This window comes from Ixodes scapularis, unplaced genomic scaffold (assembly GCF_016920785.2).
Source record: "Ixodes scapularis isolate PalLabHiFi unplaced genomic scaffold, ASM1692078v2 PGA_scaffold13__105_contigs__length_92229423, whole genome shotgun sequence".
Lineage (NCBI taxonomy): Eukaryota > Metazoa > Arthropoda > Arachnida > Ixodida > Ixodidae > Ixodes > Ixodes scapularis.
In genome coordinates, this window is record NW_024609839.1 from 48,465,005 (window position 1) to 48,492,691 (window position 27,687).

The following is a 27,687-nucleotide window of genomic DNA, read 5'->3' on the forward strand; positions in this document are numbered from 1 at the left end:
CACCCCCTCCAACTATAGGTGGGGTTCCCGTAGTGTTTAATTGGTCGTCGGAGCGCTACGGGGACCTTGGGTGATTCCATGCGTGCACTAACTTTCGCCTAACGTAAAGATAGGTCGCCGCACAATTCGATGTGCCGCTTGCGTTTTCGGCGCCACGTAAGTGAATAGTAGTAATAGTGATATCCATCTTTGTACAGGAGAACCGCCAAGCCGCGGAAAGGCAAGTAGCCCATACCATAAAGGCCTGCATGCGGCGGCAGATCTAATGATGATGTGAAGTGATGAGACAGTGTATATTCTAGTGAGTTGCTGACAATGGGTCTCAATGAAGCTTGTGGGCAAGGGTGAGCGGATGATGTTGCGTGCGGGTGATGACAGCGCAGTGTCGTTTAGCGGGTTGCACGCTGTGCCGGTCTTCTGTGCCGCTAGTCTCTCAACTCAAGAAATGTGACGGTGGGTGCCATGAGATACGCTGGCGGATTCAAAGGTCTTCTATGGGTGGTATCGACTGAACACGGGGAAGGTGGCACAACTATGTACGCGAATGAACAGAAAAAGTAACAACAGGCTTTCATGTGCCGTGAAACATTTCAAGAAGTTTGTGGGATGCACCGTAAGTGTCGAATATAATCAAACCCTTTGTCGCGCGGCAGAGTCTCAATCAGACACGACGGTGTGTGGACGAAAGGATCCGTGAGTGTCATCTGGACCTTCGTTCAACGATAGAAATACACCTTCATGTTTGTTGTATGATATGACTCTGTCTCCTCAAGTTTTAAAATACCAGAATAATTGAAAGGGGCCATAAAAGAACGCAAAGAAAGTTCTGGGAGGGCGTTTGATAACCAAAGAGGAGAAGAACTGCGTCAGTGAGCCATCAGTACTTTTGTTTAAGAAGGAGATTAATTTCATTCACACGTGGTGACTGACTATTTCACTTGTTAACTTTATTAAAATTTTGTGATTTTGCTCAAGATTTTTTCCCGATAAGTGTTTAGTTGACAGTTAGCGCTCGTCTTGTTTATTTGTCAATGACGTTAAGAAAACATAGTTTGTTGGCGATGTTCAGGTATGTGACAAAACTCCTGATTAAGTTGTTACCGCATGCGGCCGCTAAATCATTGACCTGCTCGTCGGTTGTCACACTTTATTTGTGAAAAAATCGGCCAGTGATTTAAAGTCGTAGTGGTCGAGGATTTGAAGAAGCGCCGGCACCTTGCTTTTCACGTTGTTGCCTCGGAACTTGTAGACATCGATGAACAGGTCCGTTATCATTCCTGAAAAGTGTTTGTTATTACAATCATCATCAGTATCAATGCAGAATTACATTGTTATTAAAGACAACTTTGGTTTAGTCTCGAAAGAAAAAAAGTAAGTGAATCGTGCTGACGAAGAGACTTGGCCGGCTGCAGAACACCTGCGTTACGATCTCCGCCCGCCTCACAATGCAACTGTGAACACACACGCCCGCCCGCGCACACAAAACACACACACGCACAAATACACAAACACACACACACACACACACACACACACACACACACACACACACACACACACACACACACACACACACACACACTCACACAAAGAAAAGTAACAGAACATGCAGGAGATATTATACTCTGAGAAGCTTTGAGAAGACTTCGCCAGCAGCAAAAGCTTCGGAAATCACTAAAACAAAAAGGGAAGAAACTGTACAAAAGAAGGACGCGGCAACGCTGACACGGCGTTGCGTGTCTGGAAGGATAAGACTAGAATTAGCGTTCGCTTCTTTTCCGAATAAACGCAGTTCTGCATACGACGGCTTGATCGACAGATCAAAATAAAACTGCGAATGTTTCTTTCGTCAGTGCCCCTTTTTTGCGTTCATAAACAACCAATCAATGAGCATGTTTAAATAGAAGACAAAGAGGGGTCATGAAAGGAACTTTTGGCTGCAATTAATGATTTTAGATTGGTACTTTACTTATCACATATCGTTTAGTGGGCCAAAAGAAAGAGGGTATAGAAAATCAAAAGCCGGCTCTTCGGTAGGAAAATCTGAAAATATAGCGTACTATTTCGGACCTCCTTTCGTTCGAAAGCTGCCCGCCTTTTCACTGCGATAATCCGATGTACGCAAGCAAGTCAGCCTACCCTTAGCGAAAACTAATACGTTTGAAATATACCACATTCTAATTTGAGTATATTTGAAATACAGTTCATAATTTTAAGTACACAAAAAATAGACCGAAAATATAAACTTCTTTTTTTTTTACTTAGTACTAAAATATACTTCTAAAATCATTTTAAAATACCTTTACTTAAACTACATTTGAAGTTCCCCTCATGCGTTTTGAAATATGTAAATACTAAATTAATAGGCACAAAATACCTTTCACGTATATTTCTTGAAATATTTATTTAATTCATGCAAAATATACTCCAACCCTAAAAAAATGGAGCAATCAAAAATACGTGCAGAATACTCGTAAAATACCTGAAAATCGTAAATACTGTTGTGTTATACTCGAAGTACCTTTTGACTTCAATACTTTGGTAGTTTGACTTAAACTACCAAAATATTAAAAAGCTCCCCTTATAGAAGTTCACTTCAAGTAGATATGGAGTACACTGAAGCGCCTAAATACAACATTTGATTAGTTTGTCAACTGAATTGCGGAGCATCGCACTGATAAATCAGCCCAGTTTATGTTATTGTTTCCTTTTTTCTATCAAGGACACACCTGATCAGTTCCTTGCACACCAATCACAAACGGGGTTCGGGGACTACAACTACAATATTTGCTGATGCTGGAAAGCTTCAGCAGGTGCTGTGACCAGATACGTTTGGAGTGGTTTTGTTAGCACAATGTTAGTTCACTGAACGTGTATACTCACCATTGTACGTGATGTGAATAGTGACTTTAATATAGTGATATTAACTACCATATTAAATAGTCAACTACTAAAATGGAAATGCAAAACAACTACTGTAAAATATTTATTTTTTGCGGGCTCAATTTCGCGATTTAGGTCAAAGTTGGAGTTTTGGAATAATTCGCAAATTCTAATTTTCGCGACGCGCTGAGATCGCAATATAGATTTTAATATTTTTGCATTTTTCCGGAATTGTTCTCGGGACCTATTTTTCGAAATTGTAGGCGATTCGCGAACTTTGCGAGAATTAGGTCCTCACGAAAATAAAGTCGTTTACAGTATTTTAATGTGAAGATTATGCCTTGATTTGCTTCGTCCTGAGTGGTGCTACGCAGAGAAGCAATAAGATGTGTTTTATGAGCCGTTTGTGTGGATATTGTTTTAAGGACTGCGCCGAATTGTTATTAGTTGTACCAATGCCTTTTACTAAGAGATATCGTCCACGAACTTCAAAACACTGTTTCCCCTTTGACAGACTCCCGAGGAGAAGATCGAATACTTGGAACCTTAATAAGCGCAGAGGTGGTCACCGAAAAAATGATTACCTTCAATATGTAGGCTATATAAGGCTCTAGAGCAGTCAACGGGACTGTGAATGGGCTGTTCAGTGCGTCATGGTGTTTGTGTTTGTGTTCGTTTCTAATGTACCTTGGTGAGATGTATCTAGTAGTGCCTTCAAATACCACAGGGACACCATTTGCTGACAAAATCGAAAATAAAAAAAAAATGTCTAGCCGGTTTTTAATGCACAAATGGCATCTTGAGTGTGAAGGGATAATATTTTTGGTATATCTAAAATATTTTTTTATTCATATTTATAATGTATTTTGAATACATTACGCGCGTATTTCGAATGCGGCCAAAATAATACAGAATAAATACAAAATGAATATTCGTACTAAATATATTTCAACTACGTTTGAAGTACGGCCTCTTTTTGCTAAGGGTAACCCAGCTCACGCATCGGACACGAGCACTGCGTCACTTGGACGTCTGCGCTTGTCAACGATCAATCCGACGAAAAATTTTTCCATCCGCGTTCGTGGCCAATGAGTTCCATGACGGCACTTATCACCACTTGGGAATGACAAGTTCCTTGAGGTGCTTAAAAAGCACGGTGGAAGCTTGAAGCCATCGCACCGGTGCACAAGCAAGTCACGACCACGCGATTTTTCATTTCACTTTTCGAGCTGAGGAGGAAAATGAAGGAGGAAAAAGTTGAACAATCATTTTATGGCCCCTTCAAAGTTGGACTGTGCGTTGACTCCATCAGCAGTACAAGTAAAGTGTCTCGCGACCCACTTGGCAAAATCTCCGATTACATTGCCTCGGGGAGTTCCTTCAGGCGGCACCAGCGAAACGATTCTCTGGCCTACTTTTATGGCTACATTTCTAGGCCTCCATGTACCTGTGGATGTTTCGCGAAAGGGGCATTCACACGGGGGATGCCATTTGGAGGGAGACGTAGGCGACGTCAGTGTTGGGCGGAACAGGCGGGTATCCCTCCCCGACTCCTTGCATTCACGTAAACGGCGGGGAGCCGAGAGGGATGTCAGGGTTATCAGACGCATATGTATAAGAGTGGTAACTCGGGCGAGCTGGTGATGCATTACAACAAAAAAAAAAAAGCGCAAAAACTAGTCGAAGGACGAGTGAGAGCAATGTACAGGACAAGCGCTGACTTACAGCTGAATTTTTATTGAGAAGAAAAATGAAGCCCTCGAACCACCAAAAGACAAAACACCGCCAATCTTATCAACATGATTACTATCTCGCTTCGCAACGACAGATGTAAGTAATCTCTTTGCCAAACAAGGCAATGGACGGCGAACTGACACACATACCCTCCTCGCACCGTGACGTGACCAAAACCTCCTTAATTCCCCTCGTTCTTTGGTTAGTGTGCCGCGTCACAATGGCAGTGGGAGTAAAAAGTGGCGCACACCCGCACCTGGCACAGTGTACCGCCAAGTGGCCGGAGGGAGAAGATCTCATGGCCCGATCATGCTCCCTTAATCTATCATTAATGGATCTGCCTGACTGCCCGACATATACTTTTCCGCACGAGCACGACAACGGGATGGTATATACTACCCAGACTTCACAGTTCACAAATTGTTTGTTTATGTCTCTTTGCACACTCCATTACCCGTCTCGCCCCCCCCCCCCCCCCCCCCCCCCCCCCCCCGCGGGTTGATCCTGCCACAACATTTCCAGCTTCGGAGCGGAAAACAACACTGGAACCTGGTGTTATGCACATCAACAGCATCAAATATTAAACAAACGGTAAATGAAACAAAGAAAGGTATTGGATCATTGTTGCGGGAAAGGTTGGGTTTAAATTATCTAGTACTAGCGAGTCTTATTTAAATCACGATTTACATTATCTTAATGTTTATTCTCCACCATATTTTCAAGGCACTAAAAACGTTTCATAAACGCAAACCACCTGATAGTCCTCCTCCCACACAAAATATCTACGTTAAAAAAAAATATATATATATATATTGTTACAGGCTCACTGGAGTCAACTTCAGTTCCGGCTGACGGAATGCCACTGAACGTTCTCTAGGGCTACATACAATTATGTAGCTTAATTAACAAAAGCCGCGTCCTTATACATTCGTGTACGCACTCCTCCTGTCCCCGATGTTCCACATGTCGGTCATCAGTAACGAAACGCATACGTGAACGACGAGTGTCTCCTCTGCTGTATATATGAAGCTGTTGCACCGAGACCGCGATGCATGAACAAGGGAAAACGTGAACTCGCCATAGAGTCTCTCCAGGTGGCAGGGTTGGCGCTTGAATTCCGCCTCGAGCGCTTCGCTGTTCTCCAGGATGTCTCTGTACTCGTCGGCGAGAAAGTCCACATTGCCCTCGTGCATTTTCAAATCCTGCACACACACACGAACAACAACACAGGGGCCATGAGTCGCATATTTGTACGCTAGTCATTACAAATAATCAAATTACTTCTAATCGATTACCTTTCTGGAGTAATTTTGTAATCATTCGATTACCTTTATTAGGAAGGAATCACGAGAGTAGTGTGATTAGTTTTGGAAGTGACTATAATTAGTGGTAAGCGTTACTTGTCCCCCTCCTTTTTCTGATGGCGCCCTTTGTTTGTAAAAGTTTCCTACCAAAGTATTACCCACGCGCAGAGATAATGAGATTATAATTCGATGCTTTTAATTCAATAATGGGCAGTATAAAAGACCCACCGCTTTTAAAGGGGCAGTAAATAAAGATTGACACGTTTTTTTCCCCTGTCTTTTTTCTTCGACCAAGTTTACCAGCTTTTACCAAAGTCTCGGGTATTCTACATCATGAGTGGAAACCTGTCGCCCTGATAATATGAAATAATCGGAAATGTAACGACTATTTTTTCGAGTAACGACCACTTATTTTTTATCTCATGCATTCGAGTAACCTAACTGAATAATTCTAACCGAATCGTAATTATAACTGTAATCGGTTACTTTTTTTTTTTTTTAGGTAACGTGTAGAAGATTGCGGACGTGCGTCACACGTCAGAGATAAACCGTCCCGAAACAAAGCCCAGGATGATTTTTTTACCCTTTTTTATTATTTATAAGTTAAGGTGTTCTGTAGCATGATCCCAGACAGTCTAGAAAACGGAGGACTTGGCGAGTTTCATGCAGCTCGTTATCTCCCCGTAGCCAGTGAGATTGTGGTATTAGGTGATGAGAGCAACGAAGAACGATTCAAAACGCTAGAACCATTAACATAATAAGTCGCACTCCCCGCGTACCTCACGATGTCGGAGACTATACCATACTTCATTTCGAGCCACACACCCTTCCCCGAAGGTTCCTCCTGCTGCGCCTCGAGTACCGAAGACAGGCAGTTCATTCCAAGAGCTTTCGTGACGAGACGTTTTATCCCAGGTATATGGTGCCTGCAGGGAGCGCGTCTCCGGCTGGTGAGTTTAGCCATAGCCTTTTATATACTGACAAAGCCTGGCAGATCGCCACCAGAAGCGGCCGCCGAAATGGAAAAGGTGCAGCGGCAGACAACGGATGAGAGGAGAGCCACGTGACTGGCGCCCCGATGCGGCGAGACGCCGGAACACACTTCTTCCGAGCGAACAAGTGTGTTTCGGGTCCTCGCCGCTGCAAAAGCTGTACGCTGACGTCTAGGTTCCCCGAGAAATGGCTCTTTGATGCCCCACGCTACCAGATCCTCGCGCTCCAAATCTGCGACCGGGCACTCTGGCTTCGTCGTCGAAGTGTCAGGCTTTGCGAGTACAGAGCAGGCCACGCCCAGGTATATGGTGCCTGCAAGGAGAGCGCCTCCGGCTGGTAGCTTTAGCGTTCTGTTTGCTGCCCGTACATCAAAAGTGGTCCCGAAGTAGCAACAAATGACGTCATAAAAGCCGGATTGTCATGCCATCAGATGTCGCGAATCGGGGAGGTTGGTCGTATAGAAATGAGCGTACGCGAGTGTCGCTGTCGTTGCCGGCATGCCGAACTTCTGGCTGCCAAATCTTCCGTGGACTGTCACGCGTCGAGAGCAACCTGCCCAGCTGAACAGGTGTGTGTCACATTTAGCACCGCTGCTGGGACACCGCCAGGATCGCGACCGGTGACCACATGACATTTGTATGACGTCACAAGGCGGAAATCGAGGAAACACTTTATTTGAACGCGGTAAACACACCGGTCGAAGATGCGTTTAAAGCACCATATATACCAGGGTCGCGGCGAATGAGGGGTATTCAGTGGACGTCATATTTGAGGGCGATGTTTAGGGCGCGTGCTCATAACGAGTTCACGTTAATGGGCTGCCAAGACCGGCAATCTTCATGGTGCGGAATGCACGTGGCAAAAGAACGGCTTAAGCTGGCCGTCAGCACGGGCTCAGCGGTCACGCACAGAGCTATGGCCGCGAGGGAATTCTCCCTATGGTTTATACAGCATCTGCCTGGGAAAAACTATTTTGGAATGAGTAACACACCCAACAACAGCGCCTTAAGCCGGGGTCACTCTGCTTACACATCATACAAAAAAAGACAGTCTGCTAACACGAGTTACCGCATTATCCGCGGTTCAAATGCCGCGTACCAAGTTCATGCCTGAACGCATTGCCATGCTGCATTCGAAGCACGAATCTCGCGGTGACTCGCGTTCCAACCTGTACGCAGTCCTTCGTTTGCATAATGTATCAGCAGTGTGACCTCGGTTTTACGGACGAAGTAATAAAATATGAATAATTAGGTTAAAAAAAGACGGTATCGCGAGATGATAGTGGCTCACGTCACCCAATATTCGTATTATCTTATTTTGACAACATACCTTGAGAGCGTCGATAAGTTGCACTTTTTTCGCCAGAAGAAGTTGATGTTCAAGTTTTGGATCGATCAGCTTGAGCGTGTGGAGAATGCTGTCCTCGTTGATGTCTGAAATATTCGCAGGTTTCTCGATTGCTGCATTCAATCCACGAAGGGAGCTTGACGTGAGGTTAAAAATTATTTTGACATAAAAATAATCTGCGCTGGGAAATGCAGCATGACATTTCATTATTAACGCAGTTTCTTCTTTTTAATTTTACACATATTTTTGTTTCGTCATACGTCAAACTTACTCGGTAGTCTGCAGCAATTTGCTCTTCAAGTGCTTTGCCGGACAGACACACTGAAGTTTCAGATTGTTGACTCTTGAACGAGCATTCGCACATAAACATATAAGGATGAAATTTATTTAGAAAATAACGCAAATGAAAGCGAGAATATACCCGACCAGGGGCTCTAACATGAACGCCTGGCGAGAAAGTCGACCAGGAATTCGAACGCCATGACTAGCCAGCGTCAAGGCCAAGCGCGGTGCCGGCCAATCACAGCCGCCGAATCCCTCAACGACTTTTTCGCAAAGTGTCCGGATTAGAGCAGTCGCGGACATCATAATAAATTCAGGAAGTGACGTATAACAGGTTCACGCTTCTTGCTTTGTATCGACATTCTCATCAATCAACGCAGCAACCTGATTGGCTGCGTAGCACTAATAAGACAGTAATAATGAATGCAGCGCCCTGAGTATCTTGGTGTCAGTGGTGAGTTTTAGTGTCGCGTATGCGAGCGAACGCAGTCACCGTGCGTTTGCGTAAGGGTTGCGTGCTCCCCAGCGCGCTTGCGCAGGAGCCCAAACTGCGGTCTTGAATTAGCGCATGGCGACGACGCGCTTGCGCAGCGTGGAACACGCAACGCTTACGCAAACGCACGGCGCTTGCGTTCGCTCCTATACGCAATACTACGACACTAGTGACTATGGTACGTCTGAACACCCGCACGCACACCCGCATGCATTTGTGGATGATTTCTGAATATTCTACATCGTATATGAAAGGCAATTAGAAGTAAAACTACGACAATAAGCAGACTGTTGTTAAATGATGTGACAGGAAGTCTAGACGCTTCGCAGCAGCTGTTTCATGGGCGCCGCCGTAACCCACCTTCAATTTTTGTTTCCTCTTATTACGTTTACTTACACTCCATCATGACCACAGCAGGACACGTTATTGCTATTTTAGATTATACTGTATCCTTCTCTCCAGTCCGTCAACGCCCGCTTCTCTGGCTAAGCATCTGGGTAAGATGTCAAAGGTACGGGGGTATACCCGTGCGCCCGGAGGCACGTAAGGCTGTGCACGCGCACTCCTCTGTGTGGAAATAAGTCGTATGTGAGTATTGCGCGTGTTTTGATTGTTCTAAAGTGAGTTTATAGGAAGTATTCAGTGGCGGCCATAGCTGTGTGCGCGACCGCTGAACGCGTGCTGATGGCGAGCTTCCACAGTTGTTTTGCCACGTGCCTTTTGCACCATCAAGATTGCCGGCCTTTGCAACCTATTAATGTGAGCTCCTTCTGAGCATGCGCTCTGAACAGCCCCCACAAATATGGCGCTCAGTGAATACTCCCTATAGATAATAAAGAATGTTGGATTCAAAAAAGACAGAGAAGGTATTTTTCCCGACGATTCTTGGGAATGGCCCAACGTGTGACTTAGGTAGGTAGTTACGGCGAACCCGTCATTTCCGCTGGAGCAGCTTGATAAAAATAGGAACCTGACTCACCGCAGGAAATATCCAAACTGATTTTTTTCCTAGTCGCTTCCTTAGTGAGCACATCCTTCAAGATGGAAATGGTCGAGATGTTATCCGATTTGAACGTGGCTTCGCCGCGCCTGCAGGGAAAGTACGTAAGGTGCCGCCCACAAATCAAAGGGACAGTAAGCTTTTAGGTGGCCACTCCGCAAAAAAGAAAGAAAAGGTACACGCAGCAGAGTTATTTTGGTCCATTTTTTGTAAGGCCTTTCTTTCCGCCAGATTTGCTAAAGTTATGATACTTACTGGAAAATAGATCGACCTTTTCTTATGAACAGCTACTTGCTTGTCTACTTTCTCGCAGAACCCACGGAAACCAGTCTTAAACTTACAAAGAAAAAAAAAAAGAAAAACAGAAAAAGACAAAAAATTTAAAAATGAAAACATTTGGAAAAAAAAGTTTAATTCACAAAACACAGTTTTTTTTTTTTCTTCTTTTTTTCGGTTTGACGTTATCGGTGCCTCGTCATTCGCCTGGCCTCTTAATTCCGTAAATTTCAATGATTAACTTTTCTTGAGCTTTGCAGAAAAATAGACGTGATGACATTGCTAACAAAGAGGTCGACCTATTTTCGAGTAAATATTGTTGCATAGACTCTTTAAAAAAAATGAATATTTGAACGACATAAAATCTCTAGCATCGCTATATACAATATATGAAAAGCATGTACACTCGCGGTCTTACGTGTAAACGCAGTCCAAGACGGTGCCCAGGAAAGTAGAGACAAAGTACAGCGTGGCCGGGTCCGTGGCCGGCGCCCTCTCGGGAACCTCGGGAAGACTCAGCACAACCCAAGAGTGCATCTCGCCCACGCTGAAGGTGCCGCGGAGTGTCAGCACGTTCAGAGGCCTGCACGTGCATTCATCAAAGGTCTTCAAACAAGTCCTTCTTCCTAGTGCGTTGGGATACGAGTAACGCGCAGGGACTGTTTAGAAATCTCCCCCACTGATTTTTTTTTTTTTTTGTTTGCCCTTAAAGAGGTCATGAAACAATGTCGGGTTGGATTGTTCATGACTTCAAAGAGGCGTACTGGTCCTAGTCTGACCCAAGTATACTCGCACGGACCGCCATTGATTCAAAATTTTTTTTTTGTCACGGCGAAATTGCGGTGACAACAAGGGGCTATTTGTTTCATTCAGTATTGCCTTCGCAAAGCTGGATGACGTAATTGTGGGATCGGAACCACCCGCCTGACGACAGTCGAGCGAGGGTCATGGATTGGATACGAGAACTGCGTGAGCACTCGACTTCAGCTCGTAACAATCAATGCCTCGGTGGACACTCGGAGTGGCTCGTGTCCTACCACTGCGGTGATGAGAAGAGCCGAACTCTAACGATCCCTGGAGCTCAGCACGGGTTTTTTCGCCGACCCCAGCGCGTGGCTATGCTTAACTTTGGCGGCATAGCATAGGCACCAGGCAACAAGGCCGTTTGTTCTGGGTCCGAGATGAGGTGATGAACGATGTATTTATTTGTCGAATTTATTTGCCGACTGCCATTGCCTATAAATAAAAACTAAGGCAAGTTTATTCGGTTATCAACGTTAGGGAGTGTGATTCTCAGTAGTATTTAGCGAAAGTAGAAAAATCCTTTCATGGCCCTTTAAGGTGTATTCGGACGGCTACAGGACGGCCTACATGTCCCCGGACAAGTTCATACGAAATCGGTGACGTCACCTTTTTTGCGGTTTGAAATCCGCCGTGTTCCCACCGGAAGAAAAGCATGCAAAACTCAAAAGCTGGTCCGTGGACCATAGAAACGTATCCGGGAACAGGTCCACGGACATGTTGAAAGTTCTATATCACGTGGCAAACGTGAAAAATGGATCCGCGGACCTCTCGTACAACGGTTATCAAGAATTTAAACCCGTTAAGTTGTCGCTTTTTCCTGTTCCGGCGAGGTCCGTGCCAGGTCCGCGGACTCGGCTAACTCGGAAGAAACCAATCGCTTCAAACTGCCCGTGCGACAACTGGACGCACAAGTCGTTGTCTTTTTTCTTTCTACGGACCACTTTCATCGCTGTTTATATGGCTACCCTATAGATACACGAGCGCTGTCGACTGTTAAGCCAAGGACAGTTGACTGGATCGTTATCGGCCGGTGTTGCACGGCGGCGCCAACTGTCATTGCACCGCTAACGATCAGGGAGTTGAACTATGGTGCCTGGAGCGCGTCTTCGACTGGTGTGTTTAGCGTCCTTGCTGCCCATGCATCAAAAGTGGTACCACAAGGTGGCAACCATTGACGTCACAGAATCCGAAGTGTCAGGCTGTTGTATCTCACGATCCTGGCGGTTGCTCATAGAAATGCCAACGGCAAGGTTGCGAGTGCCGCTGCCGTCACGGCGTCCCAACTTCTGGCTGCCGAAACTTCCGTGGACTGCCACACTGGAGTTTCTTTTCTTTTTTTTAGGCAAATAATTTAGTTTAGCACCGGAGCTTCGATAAATACACTTCGTTTCATCCTAAATCCGAGCGCATTCAAGGGCTCGGATTTATGAGGATACGAACATATCCTGGAGACTTCCCAGCCTCAGGATTTTAACATGATGATCAACATACACCAGCTCGCCTGCACCTTGACAATTTTTTTCATGAATTCATAGCGCTTCGTTCGTTTATACGATGATAGCACAAGTACAGAAAGGTTACGGACGCCATGACGTTGCGTTTTTGGTGCTGCCTGATTGGCCGTTTCGTGTCGTAGCGTCGGCTACTCTCTGTGAAGCGAAGTAGGGACCATTCCATTGTTTACGTTCTGCGCATGGCTGTGGTAAGTGCACGTTCTGAGCATTCGCAGTAGCTCTCTTCTACGAAATATCAAACGGCGCGCACGGGTCTGCAGCCCAGTGACTCGGCATTTTTCACCCAAGCGATAAGCGTTGGAAAAATGTATGGCCACCTTTCCAGTGCCTATTACCCCGGCAAAAAAAAACAGTTGACGTACTGGGATGTGGACGCCTGACACTCCGTAAAAGAAGAGCTACTGCGAACGTTAAGAACGCCTTTCATAGCCCAGGGGACAGAGACGGCGGTTATCGGAATGGTGGAGCCATATTTGGAGCTCCCTCACTTGTCTTCGTGCGGCGTGTGCGTCCTGCAGTGGAGCGAGAGCGGCTTGAGCTGGTACTCGCGCAGCTGGCAGCACTTGGGCTGCAGCACGGGGCTCACGTAGGCCCGCAGCACCCCCGCCTGGCCTTCGATGGTGCGCAGCTTGACCTCCAGCCGGGACGTGTTCGCCTGACACCGGAACGTCGCCAGGAGGTAGTTGCCGCTCTCCTGCATGGTACACGTTTCTTAAGCCGTAAAGTTTATAGTGTTCTAAAAAAAATCACCTTTTTTGGCTGTAATTGAATTTTGAGTTTCGTCTTGCCTCGGGATTTTTTTACTCTTTGCCGTGATTCGTTGTCTTCATGTTCCGAAGGAAGGCAAACTCGAGGAATTTGTACGGCGGTGGCCATTAGTGTCCCTTCCCGACAAAAAATGCTCATGTACGAACGCAAGACCCCACTTTACAGCAGAAGCACTGCTCTCCCTCACCACGTCGTTCCTCACACGCGGCAAGGCTCTCTCGCTCGCCTTTCCCTTCCCCTTGTAAGCAGTCGCTGTAAGCAGTCGGCTGAGGGCAGATCTCCTTCACCTGTCTTTCCACAACGCGGCAGCTAGCGCTGTAAATCGCACCACACTTTGTGTAATCGTTTGTAATTTTTTTAGGGTGCGTTCTGGCGACTTTAGTCGCCGACAGTTTTAGAAACGCAGGGCGTAGTATGTTGATGCTCTTGTTCTTCTTCGTTCTGGTCGGCTAATGTCGAGATTTCATTGCAATGAGGAGCGAGAAATATGCTCGGAAACAGCTACACCCTGCGTTTCTTAAGATGTCAATGCCAATGTAAATACCATCGAGCTGAAAATTTGATAGATTATGTAAATTGTCAACCTGAAACCTTCTCGGTGTGTTTATGCAACGCGTTTTTATCGAGTTGCGTTTAGTTCTCTGGGAAAGTTTGAGAGGAATTTTTCGCTGGAAATTTTATGCTGCGACAGACCGTATATGCACATATATATGTTCATTGCAACTTGCCTGAGAATCGCACGGCGTGTAGCTGACAACGGCGGAATTCTTGTCGCTGTCCAGTAAGTCCACAGGTACGTTGCACTAAAACGATAGTATAAAATTACGCAGACGTGTAAAGTGAAACGAGAACGAGCGCAACTCTAAAAAAAAAAAAAATGTCACGCCACAAAACAAAAAAATAAAAACAAAAAAAAAATAAAAAATAATTACGAGGAACTTGCATTTTATGACGGAGGGTTCCGCATCTAATAGTCGTAAGAACCCGAAATAATGCGACTGCATATTCTAGCGGTTATATTAAAGCACGAGTCCTAATGGATCATTCGGAGCAGTTGCAAAGCTACGCACTGTACGCGGCAATAAATGTGGCGCTAGAGTCCGAAACAGATGCAAAATGTCTCAGCAGTTACCGTCATCTCATTCAAAAGTTATCGGGGATTTTTTTTTTAAGTTTTAAAGGGAAAATAGCGGTCGACAGAGCTCTGGAATACATGTAGCTCTATGGCACCGTTTACGGAAAACGGGCTAAAATGGGCCCCATTGAAAATTTCCAAAAATCACGTGTAACTCTCGAATAAGATATCGGTTTGTGCTGAAACTTGGGCGTCTCATTCAAAACTTTGTGGGCGGAGAATGAGCGTTCGGCGATACATAGTTTATTTCTGAAATAAACAAAAAAACAACTTTTTTTCTTCTTTTTTTTTTTTTGAGGGGGGGGGGGGGGTGCGGGGGCGGGGGCACGGGCACGCTGTACAATTTTGTGTTTCCACTGCTATCAATGTGATTTTAGACTGTACCGTCCAGATTTAGATCCCCGCAGGTGTTCTTCTAACCATATGCCCAGTCTCATATTTCAATAAAAGAGCGCTTCACATTGTCACGGTAAAAGAAATCTTCCCTATCTAATACGTCCCTTTCTTTCGGTTTTTTTTTTTTATGTACTACCAAGAGTTTCGATTCAGGTAGTTAATACTACTGTTCATCTTAGATATGCGGAGAAAAAATTGGCCTGCGAATATGTTACAAAAATTGAGCAGCGCATAAAAAGCAGGAAAAAAAACAAAAAAAAATGACAAATTTGTTCTAGAGAGGTTTAGACAGCTCGAATGCAGTTCGTCTAAGAGTAGCACATTTCTCCGTTGTAGATTGGAAACTGGTCATGTGCAGTGCCCAGAAAATCCCATGAACCAAAAAGTCCCGGTTAATTGACGTGTCCTGCAGATGAACCCTGAAGACAGCCGACACAATGTACGCTCTGGTGCAGGCATACATATACTGAGTTAGATTGAAGACATGAAATCCGGTTTTTCGGTCCTCATAATAAAACTATAGGTTGCGCTCTGCGCGGATAACAGTTTGATCGTCCGCATCCGGTCCACATGCACAGACTTTTCATCCGCATCCGCAAAACTCAGAACCGCATCCGACCTTCAATCCGCGCATTCATTTTACATCACAAAACCAATCATGAATAAAAAACTACAAAAACATCTGAATGGTATCCTATAAGCCGTCTGTTTACCTTTTGTTTAAAGTGCTGTTCGCGTCAGAACAAGGTGAAATTAATTTCATCGCATTCTGTTTTATCGTATTTCTAAAATTAGCGATCATCCTTCCCGAGACTTAGCTTCGCATCGCTGGAAAGATTATCGTAGTTATGAAATCGTCTGGGGAGTCCGCGATACTGACACTCTGTCCAAAAGATTCGCTCAATAGAAAGAAAGTGCTAATATTTTTTCTCCTTATTGCTTCGTAAGACCCACTTCGAGCAGACGGATATTTCATAATCATGAAAATTAATGATGGAGAGACTAGTAACATTGTGTCATTTTATTTAGGCCGAACAATAAAAAAAGTGGCAGAGGAAAGGACTCACCCCAGAAAAGTACTCGCTTATATGTGTTGAGGCGCGAGTGCACCACTGGGGAAACATCACAATATTCAATAATGGCAACACCTCCCTATCGGTTTCAGTTTTAAACACGAACCCTCAACTGCTTGCTCGGAACTCTATACTTAAAAACAACTCAATTTCAACTGTCGAGGAAAAAAACAAAAAAAAAAAAAACGTACACACACGCAACGTTAAACTTGTCGAAGTTGCTGTTAGAGGAAACAGAATATCGTCAACTGGGGCGGTGTCAGACTGGTTCGTTTATCTTAAATTAATACTCGCCAATGACATGTCGCATTCTCCGTTGGTGCACCTGAAGTTGGGGTGGCATGCTCGAACTGCGCTACAAAAATGAGGCGCGGAGACTCGTGCTGGCGCAAGTTCCACCACTCCACAAGATCGAATTTAGTCTCCTCGATCTACTTGTAGGCGAAGAAACCACTTGCAGGCTTTTTCTAATTTCTTGTGGCTTTTCCGTTTTGGATTTGCTTTGCCCAAAGAGCGTTTTCCGTTCTTTCCCTGCCGAACAAGAACACGCTTTCCCGGGACGACTGATTCTCCTGCATTCTTTACTTTTTTCTAGGGACAGCATTTTTGGCGGGACAGATCATTCTAAAGCGATCTTTGGTGAGAATCAATTTTTTTTTGACGTAAAAAGCAAATTTCTTTCCAATACACCTTTTATTTAAGAGAGTACTTTGCCGCACAATACATTCGATGACGCACTTCATAGTATCACTAATTTATTTATTTTCCACTGTGCGGTCGCACACGTTCAGAGGTCGCCTTGGCAAAAATTTAGATCAGGACCCGCGTACATACACAACCGATCCGAAATCCGCCAAGTCTGATTCATTTTTATCCACATCCGACAGTTTGCTGCGGATATCCGCGAATCATTCGGGGTAATCCGCGAGAAAGCTGAAACTCGGCGAGAATGTCACGCTAGCGGTGATGATGATATGCGAATGTTTGAGCACAGGCCTTTACCTGGATCACAAGACACAAAGGAAAAACAGAATTTCTTGATGAGCCGACGCCCACCTACGCCTAATATTCATCGAACAGTAATTTGAGAAAGTAAACATCTGCAGCCTTTCTTCTAAATAAAGAAGTGTCCTCTGTTTTTCCTTTTTTTTTTTTTTATTCTGACAAGTTTTTTTTACTGACATAATTGCTACAGGCACCCAAAATCTCAAATGCTTGTTTGATGTGAATTAGGCTTAAGTGGATGCCGGCTCATCGAGAAGTTTTGTGTTTCTTCAGTCTTTCGATCCAGGCAACGTCCTGTGTTCGAACTTTCGCATTTTATCTTTAGCGCTAACGTCGCATTCTGACGGAGTATCAGCTTGTTGAGATGCGTGGTTTGCTTATGCGGACCGAAAAATCGGGTTTGATTTTCTCGATCGAACCTATAGATGCATTAACTTTTCTACTAAACGGGAAAACTTTTTCGCTATATTTAGCGGCAAAATGTGCTTTGCTGAATGCAGTGAGAAAATGCAACCGCTAAATCTATCCGCCATATTGAGCAAGAAAATGCATTCACTAAATTTAGATGAAAATTTTTTCTCCGCTACATATAGTGGGAATCCACGATTCCTACAGAAAGCACACACACCCGAAGATCCGCTGCGAAACCTGGCCACTAGGGAATTTTTGTAGATCCTTCCGATACCTCCGATAACGATATCCGATAAAGATACGATGCATGTACAAAGGCATCGGAAGAGTGTCGAATACTGTTATCGGAGTCATTGGAGCGATCCACAAAAAAATCCATAATAACGGCTGTAGCCGTAAAAAGCTAAGCACTCACTGTATAAAAAACAAAAACAAAAAACAGTAAAGTAACCTTTAGGGTTTTTTAGAGCTGTGGTCACACAGCTAATACATGATACAAAAAACACAGTGCAGACACTGTCTGTGACGTGTTTGTTCCCTGTGCGACGGTCCTGCCACATTGGCCGAACAACAACTTTCTGCAGACATACGTATGAAGCAAACATGCTCGGGACATGCCACAGAAGTGTCCTCAGATGGTCGCGTCATCATGTCTACGGCGTACGAGCGGCCCGTGACGGCGGCTTTGGTGTCAAAATCACCTGCAGCAAGATGGTGTCGATGGCCGTCTGCACCTGGATGCTGAGCGTGTACGAGGCGTCCCGTCTGTTCAGCACGAAGGAGTCCTCGATGCCGAAGAAGGGCACGGCCGACACCGCGCCCTTGTCCGAGTAAGTGGCCAGCTGGTAGTTTTCCCTCTCCTTGGCAACCTTGGCTTCCAACTGCTCCACCTCCTCCCTTCGACGGGACGACGCGAAGTGGTATGTTCGTGTATTGATTTGTCGGCATCTTTAGTCACCGACAGCCAAATAAGCGCATGTTCGCGTGTTCGCCCGTTCACATATACGATTCCTGGAACGCGTTTCCGACTGGTGTGTTCAGCGTTCTGGGCGCAGAGCAAGTCGTCTGCTTCACGCGCAGGAGTCGCAATGACGTCAGAAGGACGCAAACCTCTGATTGGCTCTGATTGAAGGATAGTGGGCAGGCGTCAAAGCAAGATACCTTGAGGTCTACCTGCTATCCGTCAATCAGAACCAATCAAAGCTCGGCGCTCTGACGTCATCACCACCCCTGCAAAAGAAGCAGACGAACTTGCGCTCCGCATTCCGACCATGCATCGAAAGTGGTCCCGAAGTGGCAACAAATGACGTCACAAAAGGCCGGAGTGTCAGACTGTCGAATGGTCGCGATCCTGGCGGTTGGTCGTAGAATTTCAGGCAAAAAGCACCAGCAAACGCGAGTGTCGCTGTCGTCGCAGCGTCCCAACCCCGGACTGCCTAAGCTTCCGTGGCCTGTCATACTGGAGAGCGACCTGCGGCAGAACAGGCGTCTGCCATGTCCACCACCGCGTCATATGACGTCATATGACGTCATAAGGCGGAAATGGAGGAACCACTGTTTTGGGGCACGGAAACCTCAACAGTCGGATACGCGTTCCAGACACCATAGCTTTTGCGTCTCGCTTCGCGGCTGGTTCTCCGCCATTGTTATCAGCTAACGCCGCAAAATCATTGGCTGCGGAGCTGTAATAAGAGTCTCGGACAATACTCGCTGGCCCTATACGTTTCTTAACCAGTGTTGGGAAATACTTAAAGTACATTGTACTTACAGTACTACTTCAAGTAGGTTTCGACAAAGCGGACTTTACTTGAAGTGCATTCTCCGAGCATGTACTTGTACTTTACTATAGGGTATTCTTTTTTCTGGTACTTTCCCAGGAAAGTTCGACCCTCGACTTCAAAGTACGTTCCTCAAATTTGGTCACGTTAAATTTTGTACCACAAAAATGATGCTTTGTCTACACATACGTGCCTTATAAGTTGATTGTGTTAAGTAGTTTGTCGGCGAGAGTAAAACAACTACCCTGTGGCTACTTGACTTTATCGAATATTCGCCGCCAATTCTGAAAATACCTGATGCACCCTCGATAACCCCAGGGACAATGCGTACCACTTAAAAAATAATAATAATAATAAGGAACACGGCATAGGGGGCAGAAAGGGCAACATGAAACACTGTGTTAAAAATTCCTTTTACTTTACGTTTAAAAGAACATTGTATTTATATACTTTACTTCAAGTACATTGCTCCTGGTGTTCTCACTACTTTGCTTGAACTACATAGCCTCTCGTTTACTTTGTACTTCAAGTACGTTTAGATGTACTTTACCCAACACTGCTCGAGTAATAAGGCATAAAGTCCAGAGAACTGTAGTCGCTGACAGACCCAAACAAAACTGTGTGTTTCGCACCTAAATATATTTTCAGTCTAGCCATTGGCCCATCTCCCTGCGTGAATTGCAGCGATTGGTTCTCCCAAATGCTTTGCGAACAAAACAAAATTAAAACGAAAAAGCAAACAAACACACGTTTTAGATTTTGAGGATTAAATGGCCGAGTAACCATTCTAGGTAATCTACGCATTCATTTGCAACCGACATGCTCTTCGGGCGGCCACAACGCATCTACACAATTGGAATAAAAACCTAGATTCACAGCGCTGATCGATCGCATCATCGCCCAGTCTCATGTCTTTCCTTCCCGGTTTCATTGAGTTTCGTCAGTTTCGTAAACTGGTGCTACCATCTCACGGAGATGGCGTCAAGCATATTCCGCGCCCTTTTTAAATCAGTTGGTGCTACGCTTGTGCGGGCTTCCTGTTTTTGTTTGATCACTTTTGGTTGTAAAAGAAAGTTTAAAATAACGTACAAAGGTGTTAATTAGATAGCAAAAATGTGATTGAGAAAGACAGGTCACTTGAGCTTGAGTATCTTTTGCGCTGATTCCGGAGAGATGAGCAAGTAGTTGGGATCGAGACGCTTTTCTGCGTGTTCTGAGGACAAACCAAACACCCAACCTGAAAAGAAAAAAAAAAGAAAAAGATGAAAAACAATTTTGTTACGATAAATGGCGTACACGCGAATCCGCGAAGCCGTATTCTCTTGAATTTTTCGGCGTGTTTATGTGTTGCATTTACCTTATTTTTTGCCGAATACAGTCAGCATCCGGTGTATAATTCACAAAGGGAGATTTCGGTTAACCGTTTTCTCCAGGCCGCCGCGCCATTCTTCTCTTAATAAATTGTAACAACAACAATCTCTCTCTCTCTCTCCCCCCCCCCTCTCTCTCTCTCTCTCTCTCTCTCTCTCTCTCTCTATATATATATATATATATATATATATATATATATATATATTCTTCGATAGACCGCAATTAGCGCACACTCCGCGCCATTCTCTAGTCCGCAAGTAAAAAACGTTGTCATACACGGCCCAGTATGACAAATGCCCGCTTTATTATCCCACCGAGAAGGTCGCATTGTTCCTCAACCCTCATTATTATACCCTGTCACATCCCGAAATCAGTCACGTCTCGTCATAATCAATCAGACTTGTTCGGGACTGAGTACAAGTAATACAATTTTGTCGTAATCGATCACTTTTGAAGTAATTTTGTAATCGATTGATCAAATTTATTAGGAGGTAATCGCAAGGGCAATCTGATTACTTTGGAAGTATTAAAATTACATCTAGCCGTTACTATTTTCCCTTCCCTTTTTTAATGTCGCCCTCTGTTTCAACAAGTTTCCATTCAAAGATAAGTCAAACCAAAGTATTTTATAATCCGGTTTTCCTAATCCAGAAATGAGGAGTACGAAAGACTCGTTTTCAAAACGGGCAGGAAAATCTGTCGCTCTGAAAATCTGAACTCATCTGAAAACAAACTGTTACTTTTTGAAGTAAAAGCCATTTACTTGTCTTTTCGAGTATTCAAGTGATCCAATATAATACTTCTTAACCAAGAGGAATTGCAATTGTAATCTATTACATTCTTCGAGTAACGTGTACAAGGCTGTAATAAGCGGTGCAGAAAAAATAAATCCGCGTATAGTTAGCACCTATGAATAGCCCGCACCCCGTAGATTTTTAGTTTTTAAAAATGTGTAGTCTGCAAACTATATCACCATAAAAAAAAAAGACTTCTGTTTTTGAAAGGTTTTTCGACGCCCTAAGAACCCTTTCAGCTCGTGAAGAACGGTTTCGCCTCAAGCACTATTGCCCCTGGTGCATAGAAAGTCAACTGGGGGACGAACTTTTTACAATAAAAAAAGAAGGTTAAAAGAAAAACCCCTTTTAGGCTTAGCTTTTATGAGGAAGAGGCATTTTAGGGAGTGCTTGAAAACAACTTTTTTAGAGTGCAAAATATGGACATGCAGAAGAACCCCTAAGAAAAAACAGTGTGTGCGCAGGCCAGCTGGTGGATCTTGATCATGATGTAGAAAACCTGAGACTGTGGTAAAAGCTGGGAAACTTTGTCGAAAAGAAAGACAGGGGAAAAGAACGTGTCAAACTCAGCTACTGCGTTTATTTCCTCAATGTCTTATATATCCACAACCTAACCACCGACGTCACAAGGTCAACCTTTGTTATCTATACAATCCTATCCTCAATGTCTTATATATCCACAACATAACCAGGTCAACCTTTGTATAGATAACAAAGGTTGACCTTGTGACGTCGGTGGTCGGTGGTTAGGTTGTGGATATATAAGACATTGAGGAAATGAATGCAGTGGCTGAGTTTGAGACGTTCTTTTCACCTGTCTTTCTTCTTCGACCAAGTTTCCCTGCTTTTACCACAGTCTCGGGTTTTCTACATCATGATCAACCCCTAAGAGTAATTTTAGGACCCAATATTTTTTTTAAGAACGTATCGTCCGGAAAATACGTACAATACCACCTCTTCAAAATGTCCGGGCCATCGCCTGTCCGCCATTGCTTGATCACGCATTCTGAGCATGTATTGGACACGAGTGCTGACGTCGGCGTTCGGCGAAGACTCGAATCCAATCACGGGCTTCGTACCCAAAGAATGGATGGATCGCGGTAGCTTACGCCACCTAGCCTAAGCCTAAAAATACTACCAAGGAATGACGGCCGTCAATGTTGCTCTATTAACTTTTGAAAACGGTCTTTGTAGAGGGGCGGCCGCGCTGATTTTGGACAATGTTTGCTTTTAGGACTGGTTCACATGTTTCCGCTCGAGTGTTATTCAGCCGAAGGCGTTGAAACAATAGTGTTATTATAATGTACGCTAGAGGTTCAACTGGCACTAGTGTCTGTGCGACTTCCGTCACGCAAATTGATGCAAACAGCAACCAGCCTACTTTTGAGGTGCTCCTGTGCATTCCTATGGGAAAACGCATTTTGTCTCTTCGCCGGAAATTAACACGGAACACTTGGGATATTTGGGTCGTACCGAATAGTATGTGCCTCCATTAACATTGTAAAAGTGTAATTACTTTAGTTAGCGCATTTTTTTTTCATTCGTGAACGATGTTTACCTTCGCTACATTTCAATCCCAAACGTGTGTTCCGCAGCACGTATGTAAAAACAAGCGACGATTCAAAGCAAAATTACAATCGAAAGGAATATACAGTGTGTTCAAGGCTCGCCAAAATTCCAATGGCGCTTATATATTGCTAAAATGCCAGTCTTATGAAAATGACCCCGTCGTGCATGAGCGGATAAAAAACATTCAAAACGTAGATAATAAAGCACGTCGGCTATGAAAGGTGACTCCGTATTGTTTTCTCTGCCGGGCAGCTTTTATCTTGCACTTGTTCTCAAAGATTTCGATCGTGCTGGTGTATTTTGAACGTAGAAGTTCGCACAGAGCAGAAAGAATAAAGCGCGTACTTACTTATTTAAAATCGGAATATATTACGTGGCCTTCAATTTATTATGATCGTAGATGCGCGGGTAGTTACTGATCCAGTGTTACTGCGTAGTTCTTGCCGTCTCCCTTAATTTCCAGATGTCCTTCGTTCGCTTGGCCCGTATATCCCTCATGCTGAGAAACGCCGACGTCGTGTTCGCACTAAGAGTGTCCGACAGTGCACATAAATACACGTACGAAGCCGTTTTAGCACCGTTTTAATGTGATGAATTTGAAAGATAAACGCCGTAACTGACCAATTATTTCGTCGGCCTGAATGAGAAATGTTCCAAGCTACCCTGTACGTACGAATTATTCGGGGTATTTGCTCTTATGATCGAGCGCAGGGAGAAAATGCGCTCACTTTTTTCCATAGGAATGCATTACCGGAAGTCAATTTTCAACTGGTTGCTGTCTGCTTCAATTTGCGTCAGCACACTAGCGCCACATGAACCTCTTGCGTGCATTATAATAACACTATGGTTGAAACCACTTATAATAACTTACGACAAGAGACTATTTTACACGCGGTGGCGCCATCTATCGGTAGCCGTGGAACACTTCCGCTCTGCGTGTAACTATACTTCGTTTCAGCTTCGGTCCGAGCGCGGCCAATGTTATGAGCCGAATGGCCAATCAAGCAGCGAAAGAGGCACAACATCATGGCGTGCTCTCTGCAGTTGATAGGACCAGCCGCTATTCGCCGTCTCTCTGTGCGCGCTCCTCCGCCGGCTAGCCCTATAAAGCGCAGGGAGCCCGCCATGACGGTGCGCTTTTTGCGCTGTTCGATTGGCCCTTTGGCTCATAACATCGGCCGCGCTCGGATCGAAGCTGAAACGAAGTATAGACCGAAGGTTTTGTGGTATTTAATAGATGGAATGTACGCGCTATCTACTAAAAATGAACGCTTATAATATTTTCTAAGTTATTTCGAGCACACGGCGAAATAACCATTCGTAAGACATACACAGGCTGGAAGTGTTGCAGTGCTGACCGATAGATTTCGCTAGTGTGTTCTGCCGTCATAAGCGGGGGCCACAACCAAAGCAGTCGATCACATTCGAACGGAAAGTGTGAACTAGAGCACTATATAGCTCCTTCGGAGCAGAGTAGCGCAATCTAGAACGCCGTCTCTCGGCGACTAGCGGCGAACACCCGGAGGTTCCAACTGCGGTCAGAAATGCATGGAGAACGTGAGAAAATCGTTGTTTCTTCAGTTTTGTGGGGATGTGCGGAATGGAAATCATTTTTGACATAATAATGAAACATTTTTGAATAATATGCGATAAGTTTTGTGCCACACAAGGACGTAACTTTTTTTAAATAATTGCCTGAGCGGCATCATGCAGCAGACGACACGGCGACGTCACACCATTCACGTGACCCGCTTCGGCCAACCCGAAAAGCCCATCTCCACTGCGAGCAAAAATCGTCTGCTTCAAACGCCATTGACTTGGAAATTGCCTTCTCAAAATTTGCACACGCATCCGATATTATTAAAACTTTGATAAAGTGTTTAGCGCTTTACTAACTTCACGACAGGCTAGTTTTGAAAAATGTGAACTCGCCGTTAGTTTTTCAATCCGCCGTGTTTTGTCGATCTCCATGTATTCTCCCATAGGGCGGGCCGCCTCCTGGAACCCTGAGTACCACGTGACTCGCGCCGAGCCGCTCTGTCGGCCATGTTGTCGGCAAAACACGGGGTTCAAAGGATTGCGCTACTCTGCTCCGTAGGAGCTATATAGTGCTCTAGTGTGAACCAGACTTGGGATTTTACTACGAAGAAGGTAAAACAAATTCTGCTGACTTGCGTCTGCAACAGCAAGATAATTTCTTTTTTTTTTTCTTTTTTCGAGAGATAAATATTTACCGCTGAATGTTGTGACAATGACCTCGTCGTATTTCGCGGTGCTGACGACACCACCCAGAACTGAGGTAACACTTTCTCCACAGTTCTGAAAAAAAAAAAAGAATAAACGCACAATAAACGAAGAAAATAGTCACGCAAAAAAAAATTCAGGCAAACGGCAAAGACAGATCAACCGTGAACGTAAATAAAACGAAAAACGTGGGGAAAAAAATAAATCATTAGACACAGCAAGCACGCGACTTAGGCGATGAAACGAAGCGGAGGATCGAAAAGAGAAATCGCTAAAGATGCTCGCAGTTGCCTTCACTCCAAAACTACGAGTATCGCGGAGGCAAGAGAACAGAGACAAGGAGAGGAAGACAGGCTAAGAACGTGTACGGGCCAAGCACTCGGAGACAGCACATTCAATCTGCCTTCAGAAATTAGATTCGCAAAACAGAAACGACTCACGTAAGAGAACCTCAGCACCGGTTCATCGACGTCGTTGTAGGCGTAGACTTCGATCTGGCCGTCGATCCTGCCAACCAGGAGATCCTTGATGCCATCACCGGTCATGTCGTAGTTACCCAGACAGGTCACACCTTGCGGGGGAAGTTTAGCAGAACCAGATTAATACCAAAAACAAAACTATTTGCACATCTTATTTCTAGAAAACTGGCGTCTTCGCGTGAAGGCTATGGTAACAGCCAGAACGCAATCTCGTGAGGGAAATAAAGAAAAAAACAAAGTTCGGTGGTACTTCGGTGATATTTGACGAACTTTTTAATGCGTAAGACGTCTTTCGTTCCGGTGCATTTCGGTGTTATCGTTTATGTACCCACTCGCGTAGCCCCGACTTTCGTCAGGAGCGACATTGGTTGTTGCTATGGTAACACTATCGCTTGCGCCAACCAATGGTAGTGAGGCGCCACTCGCGAGAATAGAGCCGGTTTGCGATGGTGACACTATACATTGCTTTCACGAACGTAACGGTTTGGCGTCTCGCATTCGCGTATTTCGCTTTTTGCGTCTCCCGATTCCGCCGAGTTACTCTTCTCTAAATCTCGTTCTAGATTAATACGAGTTTGTTACTGACGGCTACATTGTTCCGTAAGGCTGCCTCTCCGTACGCTTCTGTCCGCAGGTAGAAGCCAACTTTAAGGGCGATCAATATTAAATGGCGGCTAGAAGTTTCGGGACTGCTACCGCTTTCGGTATGCGAATTGCTGTAACCAGAGCCCAAAAATGAGCTTCCCTTCAGTGTAACAACCTTTTGACGTCTTGCTGCTTAAAGATATGGTTGCCAGTTGTCTTAAGCTTTATCGGAAATGACAGGAAACGCCTTTTTCATACTCCAGAAACGTTAAAAACACTCAGCGAAAGAGCAAAAGCGATATCGTCTGAGCTCACTGACACACGCATCTAATGGCGAATTCCACTGGGCGTTTTGGAGCGCGCCGGGATCAGTCGACCAGATCCGGATTGGAGCACAATATCCGAACGGGATCGCGCCGCCTACGGATCCCCAGTGGAACATGACCACTGCTCCGGGATCGGCGGATGCCTTCCCGTCATTCAACTGCCCGGGAATCCCCTTTTCGCGGCCGCCGCGGTCGTTTCGAAGACGTTTTCGCTACGCGGCGCTAACACGTGTTTGGCGCACGAGTGGCAGAAATGGCTCAGGCGCTTCTAGCAAAGATTGCCGGAATGCCCGGAGCGCGGCAAATACATTCTCTTCTCCTTCCTGGAAAACGAACCGGCTGTCGAGCCAATGGGTAAGCAAGCGGCCAGTACGAATTCTTCTGATGTCGAGACAATCTAGGAGCCCAGCCCGCGACGTGCTTCTTCTTCTGAGGCGAGATGCCCCACGAGAAAAGAAGTCACGTGTGTGCGCCAAGGGCTGGCCCGGCTGGCTTCCGGTTAAATCTGCCGAAATCGTGGGAGCGACTTTTCTCGTGGCGAATTCCACGGGTCGTTTTGGAGCGCGCCGGGATCGACTTTTCTGGAGCGAGCCTATTTCACTGGGCGATCGGGATCGAGACGAACGTGTTCCACTGGTCGTTTCGGATTAGCTCCCGCTCCAGATCTCGATCTGGATCCGAGAAAAGTCGCTCCCCCGATTTTGGCGGATTCAACCGGAAGCCAGCCGGGTCAGCCCTCGGCGCACACACGTGACTTCCTTTCTCGCGGGCATCTCGCCTGATCTCGCCTCAGAAGAAATGGTAATGGCCGCTTGCTTACCCCTTGGCTCGATAGCCGGTTCGTTTTCCAGGAAGGAGAAGAGAAGGTATTTGCCGCGCTACGGGCATTCCGGCAATCTTTGCTAGACGCTCCTGAGCCATTCCTGCCGCTCGTGCGTCGAACACGTGTTAGCGCCGCGATTGCGAAAACGTTGATGCTTGGAACTTAGAACCAGCCTTTACCAGACACCTGATTTGTTTCAAAAATACCCAGGAGTTTTGGGGCAATGAATCGATCACATAGCAGGCGGTAGACAAGTAGACAGCGTTGAAAAATATTTATTCCACCGATTGTTATGAAGGC

General features: G+C 45.2%; 1 protein-coding gene across 1 annotated transcript in view; it reads right to left on the reverse strand.

Moving 5' to 3' along the window:
• Nucleotides 1-1,130: 1,130 nt before the first annotated feature.
• Nucleotides 1,131-27,687, reverse strand: part of LOC8036058 (Bardet-Biedl syndrome 7 protein homolog) — a 43,030-nt gene continuing 16,473 nt past the window's right edge. The window contains exons 9-19 of the mRNA XM_029988473.4: nt 25,615-25,745; nt 25,165-25,249; nt 20,334-20,433; nt 18,120-18,315; nt 14,127-14,201; nt 13,119-13,324; nt 10,731-10,895; nt 10,016-10,125; nt 8,244-8,347; nt 5,696-5,819; nt 1,131-1,277 (exon numbers count right to left, since the gene is read on the reverse strand). Coding sequence (XP_029844333.2) covers nt 1,141-1,277; nt 5,696-5,819; nt 8,244-8,347; nt 10,016-10,125; nt 10,731-10,895; nt 13,119-13,324; nt 14,127-14,201; nt 18,120-18,315; nt 20,334-20,433; nt 25,165-25,249; nt 25,615-25,745 — 1,433 coding nt within the window. The 3' untranslated portion in view covers nt 1,131-1,140. The remainder of the gene's footprint in view (nt 1,278-5,695; nt 5,820-8,243; nt 8,348-10,015; nt 10,126-10,730; nt 10,896-13,118; nt 13,325-14,126; nt 14,202-18,119; nt 18,316-20,333; nt 20,434-25,164; nt 25,250-25,614; nt 25,746-27,687) is intronic.